Genomic DNA, 14,074 nt, shown 5'->3' with positions numbered 1-14,074 from the left:
CCCCCCCCCCCCCCCCCCGTCTCTGCACTGAGATACATAAGAAACAAGGGTAGTTTACTGTCTGTTTTGTTTTCTGGGTTTTCAGTGTCCTAGCGGAATGCAAGTAGGCAGCCAGCCCGTCTGTCCCCTCTCCGCCCCGCCCCTCCCCGCCCCCGTCACTGCGCTTCTGTTATACCATCTTTGCCTGACTCTCTCCGGCTTCTCCATTGAATGGCTAATGTGTATGTGAAATAAAGAAATAAAGAAAAACAAAAGCAAGAGCGCCTGAGCCTTCGCTGCGCGGCCGTGCGTGCGGGACCGGGTCGGGGTCGGGGCGTGGGCGCCCCGCGTCGGGGCTGCGCTTCTCTCCTCCCACGCCGTCGAGGAGCGTCTTTCCCTGAGTCTCCCGGAGGGGGCGCCTGTGACAAGGGCGAAGGCCCCCGGCCACCCCCCCACTTCTCTCGGTGACCCCAACCCGGAAAAAAGAGGCACCACTTGGGTCCGATGACCGCTCTGCCATGTTGCTTCCCGGACCTCGCCCCAGGGAGGGGGACGCGGGGCAAGGCCACTTCCAGCGGGTGGTGGATGATGAAAGGGTCTGCAGGGCACCTGGGGGCGACGGTGGCCCTTTCCCCTGTTGGGGACGTCCTCACTGGCCTCTCTCCGGGGGAGTTCGCGGAGAGCGGGCGCAGCGCGTCGGCCGCCCCTTTCCTCGACGGCCCCGGGCTGAGTTCCTAGCGCCCCCCGGCTCAGAGGCGACCCCGCGGAGGTCATCGTACCTCCGGGCTCACGGCCGCTTGTTCCGTCTTGATGGGCCGGGACGCCCCATGGGGGCTGCCATCGGGCCCGGCGGGGTGCGCGGGCTGCGGGCGGGCCACCGCCTCGGCCCTGCGGGGGGGCCCACGGCGCGCACCTTCGTCCGAGCCCCGGGGCGCCGGCCGCTTGCGGCGCGCGGGCGGGGCGGGGCCGGCGGCCAGAGCGGCCGCCTGGTCGCGCAGCAGCCGCACCAGGAAGCCGATGTATTTCATGGCGAGGCGGAGCACCTCGTTCTTGCTCAGCTTCCGGTCGGGCGGGTGGGTGGGCAGCAGCTTCCTGAGCTCGGCGAAGGCGCCGTTCACGTTCTGCTGCCGCCAGCGCTCGCGGCTGTTGGTGAACACGCGCCGGGCCACCTTCTGGGGCTGGTGCCCTGCGGACAGGAGGGGCAGGATTGGCGCCCAGGCCCAGGGGGCACCCGACGCCCTCGTGGGGACTTCAGCACAGGCGTCCGGCTAGGGCTTTCTCCACCCAAGGGATCCACGTGGAGGATCCACGTGGAGGTCCCCTGCCAGTTACAGCCACCCACCCACCCCCCAGCCCTCTAGACCAGGACCATCACAGGCCCAGGCTGCAGGCTCTGTGGCCTTCTGTCCCTCTGCCTATCGCCACCTTTATGCCACTGGTTGAGATTCCCTAGGGCTGTGTTTCCTGTGGCTGCCAGTCTGGAGGGCTGTCCCCGTGGTCCTCATTGAGCATGCCCCCTGTTTGTGGCTGGGTGTGCTCTCGTGTTGTGATTGTGGTCCTCTCTGTGTGTCGGGTGGCCGTGAGACCTCCTGGTGCATCTAAATGTCTGTGGTCGTGTGTGATCATTACCATGCAGTTGTGGTCCTGTGGCTGTGTCGTGCGTGGCTGTGGTTCTGTGGCTGACTCTGGTGAGGCCACCGTCCTAAGTGGCTGTGGTTGTGTGGCTGCCTCCTGTGTGGTTGTGGTCCCGTGGCTGTCTCTTGTGTGGCTGTCTCTTGAGAGGTTGTTGTCCTGTGGCTGTTTCCTGTGGGGCTATGTGTTCAAGTGGAGCTGTCATTTTGTGGCCTCCGTGCCACGCCGTGTTTTGCCATGATTCCTTGTGGCTTCTTGGGTGGCTGCGGTTGTGTGGGACCAGCCACGGGTCTGTGGTTTTGCAACACTGAGCACCTGTGTGGGCTGTCCCGTGTGGACGTCTGTGTGCACCAGCAACCCCTCTCCCCAGGTATGGGACAGACGTGGGCCCCGGCGGAGACGGCCGTGCACACATGGCCCCACACTCACCCTCAGGCAGCTCCAGCTCACAGTGGCTTGGTCTCCGCTTCAGCCGGCTGCTGGGGAAGATGCCAAAGGGTCCTGCCGGCCCAATGTAGAGGCTGTAAGGGGTTGTGGGTCACTAACGCCTGTGGGCAAGGACCCTGGCCCGGCTTCCCCCCCAGGCCCCAGGTCCCCACTGACCTGTTGAGGAAGGGGTGAGGGTGGTAATGCAGGGCCAGAGGGGGTGGGGCAGCTCCCAGGGTGGAGAGTGGCAGCAGCGGGGGCCGCAGGGCACTCAGCTCCGTGGTGGCCATGGCCGCCCCTGGGGGCCTGGTGTGGCCCAGGCTGATCACTGGCACGCCAGGGGGCAGCCTGGGCGGGGAGCAGCCTCGGCGGCCCACCTCCTCCACCTTCGGGGACCCAGGCGAGGCAGGCTTGGGGGGCGGGGCAGGCGCTGGGCTCGGGGCACACACCATCTCAGCCTTCTCAGTCATGGTGGGGCCCACCTCTGCCTGGGCCTGCGGCGGGCACATGGACCCCGAGGGGGCACTCACCTGTGGGGGGAAAGGAGGCATCAGATGCCACACACCCCCCTTAGCACAGGAGAGCTCTCAAAGTGGGAGGGACAGTGGAGGGATGGTGATTCAGCTGGCAAACGCAGGTGGGGCAGTGGGGCCCAGAACCCGCCAGGACACAGGAGGGGCCCAACGCAAGGGCAGAAGCTGCCTACTGAGGCGCTGGGCAGTGCCGAGCTTGGCAGTGCTGTCTCTGAGCTGAGTGTGACCCAGCAGGGCCTCAGTCACTCGGCCACTGAGCAAATGTCCCTTCTCCCAGAATCCCTTCTCACCTGGGTGCTGGAGGGAGGGGCAAGGCAGGGCAGCCATGACAGACCTTGTGACCCCAGGATGACCCTGTGGCCTTCCGATCTGATCCCAAGACCTCTCATGGACACCATGGGACCTTGGCATCCCTCCATGATCGACTCTGACCCTTCACTGACTCCTCCCCACCAGGCTGCCCATGTGGCCCTCAGCTAGGAGCCCTAGCTCTTCCCATTGCCTCCACGTCAGACCCTGGAAATCCGTAATCACTCCAGTGACCCTCACACACTGAAAATGTCCCCCTTACCAATCTTGGGACCCCAGTGCTGACACTATGACCCCAGTTCTGACCCTAGGATCCCGAAACACTGACCCCACTGCCCAGTACAGTCATGTCCCGGTCCTCCCTCTGGCCCCAGTGTCCCCCAACCCTCCATACTCCCCATCAGCATCGTCCCTGTTCACTCTTGGCCCCGTGGCCTGGAGTGTCCCGGCAGCGTCTGGACTCCTGGCCCCTCTACCCCTTCTTCCCTAGCCAGGCCTAGGGACGCTGGCCTGGCCTCTCACTTAGTGGGTCCCCCTGATGAATGAATGAATGAATGAATGAACGAACCGATGAATGAACGCAGGCGGTCCCGGGATCCCCCACCTTCAGGCCGGCTCCCCTCTTACCCCGGCGCTGGTCCTGCTGCCTGGTGAGGGCCCTGGCTCTGTAGGTCAGGGCCAGGATGCGGTTGTGGCCTCAGGCCAAGCCTCACAGCCGCTGCCCGGCTGGCCTCTGTGCTTTGGGCTGCTGGGAGCAGCCGTCCCATCCAGCAGCGGCTTCGGGCCGCGCCTCTTCCCGGGCTCCCAAGGGCCTTGGCGGCGGCGTGGGTCCCTCGAGGGAGAGTGAGCTGCTCCGGCTGGCCCGCCCTCTCCCCGCCCCCCAGAGGCCCTGTTTCCTCCCCTCACCCCCAGCCGCACCAGAGGATGCTGGGCCAGGGCAGATAAGGGCCTGGCCAGCCTGGCCGCGCCTGATAAGGAGCCGGGCTGACCCCGGAGGAAACGGGCAGGCGGGGATCTCTGAGCTTGGGCCTCATGCCCCGCCCCCCGCCAGCTCGGGCAGGACCTGGCCGTCAACCCTCAGGGCCTCACCTTCCGTCCCACGGGCACTCAACGACCCTGGCCTCAGTGTGCAGCTGGGAGGTGTCCGGATGCGTGCAGAGGGGAAACCGAGGCAGGGAAGATGGGGCCTCCTGTGTCACTCCAGCCTGGCCTCTGGCTTTGAACACCCCCTGCCCGAGTGTCCTGCCAGAGCGGGTGGAGAACCCTTTCCGGCCCTGCTGGGGCCCCGTGACCCGCCCTCCCCTCCTCTCCTCACCCTGCCTGGTTCCTCTTTTCACAGAGCCCCTCCCGGCCTTCCTGCCACCCCCACCCCAGAGGGGGACACCAGCGAGAGGGCAGCTGAGTCTGGCCTTGGGGGTCCAACCTGGGCAGGTGTCCTGGGCCCCCAGGGCACTATCCACACCACCTCTCCAAGCCCAGGAGGGCAAGAGGAAGTGCCACAACTGGGCCAGATTTCCTAGGGCTCCAGAACCTTCCAACAGCCTCCCCCAACATGTCCCCACCATCCTGGGCCTCCAGGTCACAGGGTCGCATAGCCCGAAGTCGGTGGTCCCTGGCCCTCATGGCCAGTGCACAGTGACAAAGTGTGTTGGGTAAACCTCCTGGAGCGGCTGTGAAGCCAAGACCCTGCTGGAGCCTCACAAGGGGGGCGCCTGGTGCAGCTCGGTAGAATAAGGCTGCTCGTCGCCCTGCCTGCTCCACCTGGCTCAGGCATGCTGTCTGTGCCGGGTGCCTGGGGGCTGCCACAGCCCCCAGGAAGCGAGAACATGCTCTAAGCACGTGAGTTAACTCTGATGTCCCTACGAAGTGGGTTCTGGGATGAGGTTCATTTTACAGAAGGGGATGCAGCAAGGATGCTTGCGGGGGTCCCACAGCCGCCACGTGGCGGCGTGGGGACTCGGCCCCCGGCCTCTCCGTGGCTCACCCCTGCCCTGGGACGAGGGGATGCAGCAGACCGCCGGGTGCCCCAGTGTGCACGCCCGATGGGCCGCAGGGCAGGAAGCACCTGGCCTGGAGCGGATGCACAAGGCGCCTGGTTCCGGTCCGGCTTCCGCCACCGCAGCCCCCGGGGGAGGGGGGCTGAGCCAGAGAAACCAGGCGGCGAGGCGGCGGCGCGAGGCCCCGTGAGGGCTCGGTGGCTGGGGCACCCGCCTGCGCGCGCCTGCGCCTGGGAGCGCGCCTACAGGGCCCGGGGGCGGCCGGAGGCCCTGCGGGCGCGAGCGCACGGCTGCCGCCCCGTGGCCGCCTCGAGAATGGCAGGCGCGTCCTGCTGCAAAGGGACAGAGCGTCGGGCAGGCGGATGCTCGGCTCCCGCCCACCATACAGACTGAACAGCCCAGAGAGAAACGCAGTCAGGCAGGGACAGACAAGCCCCCAGATGCAGGGCTCCCAAGGGAGTTAGAACAGATGGACAGAGGAACAGACCCCAGACGTGCACTGGACAGATGGACAGACAAACCACAGGCAGCCTCCCCACTCAGACAAATGACAGTCAGGGGAAGGTGACATCACTTTATTGGTTCAGTCCACGCCTGGACCAGCGGCGGCCCCAGGCCCAGGGGGGCTCTGGTTGGGGGTCTGTGGACAGTCGGTGGGGGCGGCTTCAGCGGTAGCCTTGGGTGTCAGGGTGCTGTGGGAGTAGCAGCACTGGTCCCCCCGTTCACAGGTGCCCTAGTGGGAGGACAGTGGGTGTGAACTCTGGCCCAGAGCTCAGCAGCTTCCTCTGGGTTCCTTCCCTCGATGGAGAGTTCTCTCCCAGCCCTGCCTGCCCCTTGGCCCTGCTCTATTGTGGGAGGGGGAGGGGGGGGTCCCAGGGATACAGCAGTGTGTGTGTGGGGGGGGTCTCACCTCCCTGAACCGCTTGCAAGGAAATGTCTTGAGCCGGGCAGCCCGCTGGTCCGGGTCCTCAGCCAGCTCCTTTCGCTTATTCTGGAACAGCTTGCGTCTCTCCTCCATAGCTTTGCCTGCCGCCTTGCCCCTGTGCGAGGAGATGAGCAGCTGGGACCCCACCCGGCCTTTGCACCCCTGCCCCAGCCAAGCCCCACCCCCAGCACACTCTGGCTCACCCTGGCCGGGCACGGGGCCGGGGGCCCCAGTTGGCCTCAGGGTTGGCCTGGAAGCGCCTGAGTCCTCGCTGGCGAGAGCTGGGGTTGGCATCATCCCGGATGGTGAAGTTGGCCTGCAGCCTGGGGAAGGGGGGGTGGGGGCTGAGGGGCAGCCGCCATGCAGGCATGCACGGCCCGCCCACGGCCCGGCCACCTCGCTGCAGCTCCACGTGCCCTCAGAAGCCTGTATGTGCCCGTGTCAGGATACCTTCCTTCACTTAATAAACGCTGATCGATGGTGTACCGTGTGCCTCACACCTGCTGCTGGTGGAGCTGTCATTCTACCGCACGAGACAGATGAGCGACGGGGCAAATCAGAAACCAACTGGCTATACTGTGTCAGTGCATGAGGTGAGAGTTTTGGGAAAAACACAGCAGGGTGAAGGAGAAGAGAATGGGGAAGCAAGACAGGGCAGTCAAGGAAACGTGAAGGAGGTGAGGGACCAGCCATGGGGGGTACCCAGGGACTTGCACTCCAGGTGGAGGGAACAGCCAGTGCAAAGACCCTGAGGTGGGGCTGTGCCTGGTGAATGTGAGTGAGCGAGGCAGGGAGAGAGTGGGCATTAATGAGGGCAGGAAGGTGACAGGGAGATGGTGCAGGGCCTACAGGTAGAAACCTGGTTTCTACTGAGTGAGCTGGGAGCCAGGGAGGGTTCTGAGCAGAGGAGGGTCAGGATGTGACTCAGGTGCTCACAGGGGCCCTCTGGCTGCTGTGGGGGTGAGGGTGGGAGCTGGGGGACCAGGTGGAAGTGACTGTACTGGTCCAGGTGAGCTGTGATGGGGCTGGGCCAGGGTGGGGGCAGGAGGGAAGGGGGAGAAGTGGGTGGATTCTAGATTTCACTTGAAGATGAGCATGCGTCTGCGTGGGGAACTGTCTGTGTCCCACACCTGTGTGCAGCCACATCCATGTCCCGGCCGTACCTGGGCTCCACACCGAGAATGCGGAATGCCGGGCTGGTCTCCGACAGCCGCTCTCGTTTCACCGGATTCTCCTTCTCCTGGGAGGCAAAGGTCAGAGATCAGGAGATGCTGGGCCCCAACCATCCCACGTCCTGCTGTTTCCATCCGGTTGGGCCCGCCCTCACCCAGCAGCGCATGATGTCCCAGATGGCCGAGGAGGGGGCGTCTGTCTTCACGGCGTTCTTACAGGCATGAGAGAGCGAGACCCGGAAGCCAGCGTGGAGGAGGGCCGACCTGGGGACCGAGAGGGGCCGTGAAGGGGAGGTTGGACCCCGAAGCTGGTGCTGACCTGTGTGGGTGTGAGCCGTGTTTCCTAGACCAGAGTGGCTGTACATCTCACAGTGACTAGGTGGTCCGAGTGATGCCAGCCAATCAGAATCCTATGACTGTCCCCCAGCCGGGGCTCAGGGCCTCGGAGCTCTGTTCTGGGCCTGTGCACGAGCAGCCCTCCACCCAGCTTGCGTTTGATCTCTGTTTCCCAGGAGGCTCTGGTCTGAGGGCCTGAGCTGGCCTGGGGCGCCCGGCAGCCTCACCGCAGCTGCAGCAGGCTGGGCGTGTTGCAGTGGATGGTGCTGCTCAGCTGGTCCAGCGTGTAGTAGAGAGGCACGTCCGGGAGCTCCTGCTGGGGCACGGGATGGGCATGGGGTGGACGGAGGAAGGATGGCTGGGCACAGGCAGAGCCCCCTCCCCTCCCTGGCCCAGCCCCCACCTCGGTGATAACGCTCAGGACCCCGCGGATGCGCTCCGAAGTGCGGAAGCGGCCAGGGCTGGCGCTCACTGCTGCCAGGACACGGCCCACGAAGTCCAGGTCGTGAATGGGCTCTGCCCACAGCGGGCCGCTGAGCTGCAGACACATGGGCCAGGTGAGCAGGGACCGAGCCTGCCAGGACCGGGGCAACCCCCTCGCCTCGCCTGGCCCAGCCCCACCTGATGCCGCTGCCCGCAGTGCTCACACTCAGGGCCCACGGGGGGCCCACAGGCTGCAGAGAACTTGACCCTGTGTGGAGAGGGGTGGTTAGGAGGTGCCGACCCTGGGTGCCCCTTTCACCTCCCTCCCGGGCTCACTCGGGCTCACCGGCCGCCAGGGGCTCCTGACGCTTTGCTGAGGTGCTGGAGGTGGAAGGCCCCGCAGCCCACACACTGGAATACCAGCGCCTGCTTGCTGCAGAGGGACGGCATGGCCGCAGATGCCCCGCGTGGTCACCACCCTCAGGCCAACTCGGTCCCCTGTAGGATCCCCATTTCCCCAAGGCAAGACTATGCCCCCACCCGTGCCCCCAGGCAAGGCCCTGCTGCCTCCCTCAATCCAGCACCCCCACCCCAGCCCAGGCTAACCTGGCTGAGGCCTTGACCTTGGCCTGGCCAGTGAAGACACGGACAAACACACGCACGTAGAAGTCAGCGCTGACGCTGAGCACCGGCACCACAAAACGCTGGTAGCAGTTGGCTCGGAGGTCCAGGCTGTGCAGGACGATCCTCAGGGCCTGGGCGGGGCGGCCGTCAGCTGTCAGCCCTGCCCCCACTGCTGCCTCCCCCAGCCCGGAGCTGTGCCGGGACGGCCCCGAGTGTCCTGGCCACCAGACCCTCGGCAGGAGAGAGCGTCAGTTCTCTCAGCTGCAGAATTATAGTCGTCTCTGTTTCTATGGCCCTGCTGGGGCCACGGAATGACAAAGGATTGCACAGGCCCAGTAAACTGAACTCCCTCCGATGAGCATCATCAGGGTGCCCCGTGCTTGTGACGTGGCCGGGAGACCTATGTTCTGGGCCCTCACGGGCTTAGTGGACAGGAAGTGGGGGCCCTGGGAGCTGCAGAACCACTGGGGCCTCCTCCTCGCCCAGGGCCGTTTCTCAGGCTGACCTGATGACGGGGCCCTCAGCAACAAGGACGGAGACTGCCTCCTTTCCTGGTCCCTCGATGTAGCCAGCCCCTGCCCTCTTGAATCCCCACGGCAACCCAATGGAGTCTGAGCCATCATCCCACCTATTTCACAGATGCAAAAACTGAGGTCCGGAAAGGTGAAGTCACTTGCCCAAAGCCACCAGCAAAGCTAGGACTTGAACCCAGACCTGGACAGACTGGCTTAAAAATTTTGAGGGGCCGACCCCGTGGCCAAGTGGTTAAGTCTGCATGTTCCGCTTCAGCAGCCCAGGGTTTCGCCGGTTCAGGTCCTGAGCGCGGACATGGCACCGCTCATCAGGCCACATTGAGGCAGCGTCCCACATGCCACAACTAGAAGGACGTGCAACTAAGATATACAACTATATGCCAGGGGGATTTGGGGAGATAAAGCAGAAAAAAAAAAAACATTGGCAACAGTTGTTAGCTCAGGTGCCAATCTTAAAAAAAAAAAATTTTTCTTTCAAAAGTTGTTATAATAGGGAACACTAGAGGGAATAATGTGACTGCCTGCTCCTAGCCTGGGCAAAGCCACTGCCCCCAATGACCACGACCAGCATCCCAGGCTCAGGAACGCTGCCAGTTGGAGGTGTGCTTATGCCACCAGCGAGGGAGGGGGCTGGCCCTGGCTGCCCGGAGGAAGCTGAGCAGGTCTGGGGTGGGAGGGGTGCTGGGGCCCTCACCATCTCGTGGCAGGCCCGGCTCTTGACGGCCATGGCCCCGTACTTGCTGTAGCACGTTTCCCCACTGTTCCCCGCCAGCACGGCCATGTCCGTGCAGGTCACGCACAGCAGCCCTGCGTGGGGAGAGGCTGGGCAGTGAGGACCCTCCACACACCCCGCGCCCCGCTCCAGCCCCCTGGACCAGCCCGACCTCACCTCCTTCACTCACAGCCTGCACAGCCGAATCCAGGAAGGGGGCAGGGCTGCCATAGGGGTCCAGGTCAATGACATCGAACCGATCCGACACCCTCTGGTGCTGGTACATCAGCATCCTGGGAGCAAGAGGGCCAGGTCCTCAGCCCCCGCACCAGAGACCTGCTCTGTCCCCGACACACGTTTGCTCATGCAGGGTGACAGCTATGGCCTGGCCGCGGGGGTGGCTGCCAGTGCAGCTCCTGGCCTGGGCATTGACTAACTGGACGCCTCTTCCTCCTCGGGCTCAGTCTATCCATCTCTAATGATAACAGTAACCACAGCCAGCACCAAGGGAGCACACATATCCTGACACTGTTTCCAGCAGTTTAGAGACGTAGTCACTCATCCGATCACACAACCTTCCGAACCACTCCGCGGACCTGACACCACGGTTGTTCCTTTCAGGGTGACGAATGCGAACTCGGCCTTCTCAATGCAGCCTGCTGGGACCTCAGTATTTAAAACCGCGACCCCCCTCGCCGCCTCCTCCACCCCTGCACCCTCAGTTTTCTCCCAGAGCACTTCTCACCTCTCATTTGTACATAATTTACTGATTATCGTTATTGTCTGTTATGGTCTGAGCTCCTATTACATCTTAATATGGTCAGGAGTGCAAATATTTATTTACTTGTTTTCTGTAAAAGGTCAGACAATGAATATTTTAATTTCCAGCTTTGTGGGCCAAGTATGGCCCTTACCACATCTTTCTTTTTTTAAAACTTTAAAAGGCCACTCGTGGCCGAGTGGTTAAGTTTGCGCACTCTACTTCGGTGGCCCATGGTTTCGCCACTTCGGATTCTGGGTGAGGACATGACACCGCTCATCAGGCCATGTTGAGGCAGTGTCCCACATGCCACAACTAGAAGGACCCACAACTAAAATATACAACTATGACCTGGGCGGCTTTGGGGAGAAAAAGCAATTGGAAAAAAAGATTGGCAACAGTTGTTAGCTCAGGTGCCAATCTTAAAAAAAAAAAAAAAAACTTTAAAAGGTGAAAAACATTCTTAGATGGTGGGCCATCAAAAAGCAGGCTGCAGGCCTCACAGGCTGCAGTTTGCTGTCGCCTGCATTAGAACGTGAACTTCACAAAGTTAGGGGTTTTGTGTGTATTGTTTACTGATGCCTTCCTGGCACTGAGAACAGTGCCTGGCAGACAGTGGACACTGGATATATGCAGGTTCATTTGAATGAATAAAAGAAGTATAAGAAGTGAAATCTAAAATGGAAACCCTAACAGTACTGATTTCTGGCACCAAGCACGGGCTATGCAAGTATTCTCTCTCATTTAATCCGTACAGCACTCCCATAAAACCACTGTCCTCATTTCACAGACAAGGAAACAGGGCTCAGAGAGGCTAAGGCACTCTACCAAGGTCACAGAGCAAGAATAGGACAGAGCTAGGATATGACCCCAGGCAGCCTTGCTCCAGAGGCCACCTTCCGGCCACTAGGCTCTGCTGCCGCCAACCTACCGGGCGTCTGCCTGGCTGGGCTGCACCAGGTGGGCCACATCGTTGAGCTGCACATTGCGGTGCATGAGATCCACGGCTCGGGCAGAGGCATCGTTGGCAACCACGCATCGGAGCCCAGGGACCTCTCGGGCAAAGCGAATGGAACGGAGGCCCGAGGCTGCCAGGCCCTCCAGGATTCGAAGGCCTTCCTATTGGAGTAAGCAGGGAACGCCACTCACCTCAGTACCTCCATCGTCTCCTGGGCCCCAAGGAGCCCCGACCACCCACCTCCTACAGCTCTCCCCCTCCAGGAGCCTTCCTTTCTCCATCAGCCACTGGACCCCAGGGCTGCCACCTCCTGTGCCCAGGCCCCACCTCACAGATCTCCCCCACAGCAGCTGTTCGAGGGTGGTCTCCTGGGGCCAGCTTTGCACCCTCTTTCAGCTCAGCCTTGTCCTCCTCTTGCTCCGACAAGTCCACGACCACCTTTTGCATGTCCTTCTCACCTGGCACCTTGACTGCAGCCACCGAGAAACACGAGTCAGGGGATATGCAAGCTCCCTCTGAGAAACCTCCCACTACAGAAAATGCATGGAAGAAAAAATTCCCCAAAGTCCCTGGGGAAAGGCTGAAGAAGAGCTCAGGGCCTGCTGTGCGGCTGGAGCCCTTCCGGACTTTCAGGCAGAGGGGGCGGGGCAGGAAGAGAGCTCAGTTTGGACCTCCCACGCCCACCAGGAGCCCGGGCCTTCACTCACTCTGGATTCCTTTAGCCCCAAGCTGAATGCGAGCAAACTCGGTGATCACAGCACACCTGCGGGAGACGGAAGGTGCAGCTCACACCCCCTCATCCTCAAGGGCCCACTGCCCTCTGCCAAGCTGACCCTGGACCCCTGCTCACGTCAGGTCCCGGTTGAACTCCTGCACTGGATTGTAGAAGACTTCGTTGGCGCTGGGGAAGGCGATCTTGGCTGTCCCCTCGGTGACCATCGTCTCCTGAGCTTCAGGTGGGCGCTCTTCTCCGCAGGGCCCGGTGCCGTTCTCCATCGCGGCTGAGCCGGGCGGCGTTTGGGGCTGCCCGTCCATAAACTGGGCTCTACAGAGAATTCGGGCGGAGCGGAGAGTCAGGCTTAGCCACAGAACGATCCTTGTACGGGACATCCGCGGCGCCTCTGCCCGCTAAGCCTGGTTCGGGGGGGCGGGGGAGGGCATAGGGAGAGAATCAGAGAGCTGCGTTCCCGGGCCGGTGGCCTACACGTCTGAGGCTAAGGAGACCCCGTGGGCTGGGTAAACTGACACCACCCTCCGTCTTCAGCGGACCGGCCCAGGAAGCCCTTGAGAGGACTCACCCCCGGTCCGGATCCCTCCCCTCGCCTCCCAAACCCTCCTCACCTTCTCTCGCGGCACCTCCGGGAGAACCGAATTAATCTGGATGCACGTTTCCCGGATTAAGTCCTGGGCGCCGCCATGTTGGCACGGGGGGAGATCACGTGACAGGATCTAGCCAATCGGTGATGCTGCCTACAATGGGCGGCCGGGATCAAAATGCACGGAAAGCGCTGAACGTATTGGGCGGGTGGCCTCAAATCACAGCTGCTCTCCTGAGAAGGGTCACGTACTAGCCCCATTTTACGGATGAGGAAGGTGAGGATCGGAAAAGGGCGGTAAGCGGAGAAATCCAACACCTATTGGTCGTCTCCTCCCTGCTATAAACGCATTATTTCAGGGCACCCTGCAGAAATCTCAGGCTCTGAAGTAAGATTTACTGAGTTTGCATTCTGGTCCTATCACATGCTCTTGGCAAGTTACTTAAACTCTCTGGGCCTCACTTACCTGGTAAATGAGAATCCTGGCTTCCTAGGGAGAACAAGGTAAATGGCAGAATGCCTGCAAACAGTGCAAAGCAGCCCTTCTTACATTGCAAACTCTGGGTAGGTTCGAACCGGGGCGGGAGAGAGAGCGTAGCTGTCTGGACCGCCTGGGCTCCGGTCCCAGTTCGCCTTGTTACCTGTTCTTAACCCTCTCTCTGCAAAGTTTCTCTCCTTGCAAAATGGGCAGAACATTTTAACGTTCTTTGTTGAGTTGTGGTGGGTTTTAAACGAGTTCTTGCAGGTTAAACGCTTCCTACGGAATCTGGGATCGCGTAAGCATCATAAAAGCGTTCACTTTTGTCGTCGCTTCTTAAAGCCCTGCTTTGAATCCTGGCACCCGCCACACTTACTTGCTGTGTGATTTCGAGCAGGTCTCCTCATCTCTTTGTGCCTCCCTTTCTAGAAAGTGTGTGTGTGTGTGTAATAATTTCTATCTGAAAATGTTACTGTGAAGTTTAAAGAAGATAGTTCCCACAAAGAGCCTGAAACAGTGCCCGGCACAATAAACAGAAGTCACTATTGTTTCTGTTTCACAGGAAACTAAAGCTCCCGAAAGGCAGAGCGACTTGCCCACGGTCGCGGGACTAGAAGGTGGCGGGGTCGGGATTCGAACCACCCGGCAGAGCCGAGGTGCTGGCGGGGACCCCGAGGGGCGGGAGGCAGGCGCCGGAGACGGAAGCAGGGGCGCGCTCGGCACTCGGCTGGCCTCGCCTTGGGGGCGGGGCGGGGCCGCGCGCTCCTCCCCGGCCGGGCTGCGGCGGCGGCGCGGCTTGCGCTCGCTCGGCGCTCGGCTGAGGCGGCCTGGCCCACAATGAATGGCCGCCGCGGCTGCCGCTGCTGCTGAGGCGGAGGCCGCGGAGGCCGCGGAGGCGGAGGCCGAGGCCCCGGCGCAGGGGGGCGCGCCCCGGGCCCAGGCCCGGCCCCAGCCGCCGCTG

The 14,074-nt window shown here is 62.3% G+C and overlaps 3 protein-coding genes across 11 annotated transcripts in view; 1 reads left to right on the top strand and 2 right to left on the bottom strand.

Moving 5' to 3' along the window:
- Window positions 1-6: 6 nt before the first annotated feature.
- On the bottom strand, window positions 7-4,103 carry LYL1 (LYL1 basic helix-loop-helix family member). Of its 3 annotated transcripts, none has more exons than XM_046684852.1 (4): window positions 3,969-4,103; window positions 2,215-2,567; window positions 2,041-2,132; window positions 7-1,165 (listed from the first exon to the last, which is right to left on the bottom strand). In XM_046684852.1, exons 2-4 carry the CDS (start codon window positions 2,544-2,546, stop codon window positions 750-752), a joined length of 840 nt encoding a protein of 279 aa, XP_046540808.1. In that variant the 5' UTR covers window positions 2,547-2,567; window positions 3,969-4,103; the 3' UTR covers window positions 7-749. The 3 variants fall into 3 exon arrangements, with proteins under 3 accessions (XP_046540808.1, XP_046540809.1, XP_046540810.1); XM_046684853.1 differs by lacking the exon at window positions 3,969-4,103 and adding an exon at window positions 3,507-3,639; XM_046684854.1 differs by lacking the exon at window positions 3,969-4,103 and adding an exon at window positions 3,448-3,573.
- A 1,333-nt stretch (window positions 4,104-5,436) lies between these two features.
- Window positions 5,437-12,777, bottom strand: TRMT1 (tRNA methyltransferase 1). Of its 3 annotated transcripts, none has more exons than XM_046685602.1 (17): window positions 12,661-12,777; window positions 12,170-12,364; window positions 12,027-12,082; window positions 11,647-11,789; window positions 11,293-11,480; window positions 9,779-9,894; window positions 9,584-9,696; window positions 8,339-8,487; window positions 8,079-8,165; window positions 7,931-8,000; window positions 7,713-7,847; window positions 7,537-7,622; window positions 7,129-7,237; window positions 6,965-7,041; window positions 6,005-6,124; window positions 5,787-5,916; window positions 5,437-5,609 (listed from the first exon to the last, which is right to left on the bottom strand). In XM_046685602.1, exons 2-17 carry the CDS (start codon window positions 12,352-12,354, stop codon window positions 5,460-5,462), a joined length of 1,914 nt encoding a protein of 637 aa, XP_046541558.1. In that variant the 5' UTR covers window positions 12,355-12,364; window positions 12,661-12,777; the 3' UTR covers window positions 5,437-5,459. The 3 variants fall into 3 exon arrangements, with proteins under 3 accessions (XP_046541558.1, XP_046541556.1, XP_046541559.1); XM_046685600.1 differs by having other exon boundaries at window positions 12,170-12,453; window positions 12,661-12,764; XM_046685603.1 differs by lacking the exon at window positions 8,079-8,165 and having other exon boundaries at window positions 12,170-12,453; window positions 12,661-12,764.
- Window positions 12,778-12,802: 25 nt separating this feature from the next.
- Window positions 12,803-14,074, top strand: part of NACC1 (nucleus accumbens associated 1) — a 22,916-nt gene continuing 21,644 nt past the window's right edge. For all 5 annotated transcript variants that reach the window (XR_006891944.1, XR_006891943.1, XR_006891942.1 and 2 more), the window contains exon 1: window positions 12,803-12,912. The gene's annotated coding sequence lies outside the window, so the exon portion shown is untranslated. The remainder of the gene's footprint in view (window positions 12,913-14,074) is intronic.

The sequence above is a fragment of the Equus quagga genome, chromosome 14, assembly GCF_021613505.1.
Source record: "Equus quagga isolate Etosha38 chromosome 14, UCLA_HA_Equagga_1.0, whole genome shotgun sequence".
Taxonomy (NCBI): domain Eukaryota; kingdom Metazoa; phylum Chordata; class Mammalia; order Perissodactyla; family Equidae; genus Equus; species Equus quagga.
The sequence above is the reverse complement of the archived record's forward strand: the minus strand, read 5'-3'. Positions and strand labels throughout refer to the sequence as shown.

Bases quoted from the DNA above. Each gene is read 5' to 3' on its own strand.
- LYL1 (XM_046684852.1), bottom strand. From the start codon at position 2,546: ATGTGCCCGCCGCAGGCCCAGGCAGAGGTGGGCCCCACCATGACTGAG. The intron at 2,133-2,214 runs GTCAGTGGGGAC...AACCCCTTACAG, and splicing joins CCTCACCCCTTCCTCAACAG to CCTCTACATTGGGCCGGCAG. The intron at 1,166-2,040 runs GTGAGTGTGGGG...TCCTGTCCGCAG, and splicing joins TGAGCTGGAGCTGCCTGAGG to GGCACCAGCCCCAGAAGGTG.
- TRMT1 (XM_046685600.1), bottom strand. From the start codon at position 12,429: ATGTCCCGTACAAGGATCGTTCTGTGGCTAAGCCTGACTCTCCGCTCC. The intron at 9,895-11,292 runs GTAGGTTGGCGG...TCTTGCTCCCAG, and splicing joins CCCAGCCAGGCAGACGCCCG to GATGCTGATGTACCAGCACC. The intron at 9,697-9,778 runs GTGAGGTCGGGC...CTCCCCACGCAG, and splicing joins GCAGGCTGTGAGTGAAGGAG to GGCTGCTGTGCGTGACCTGC.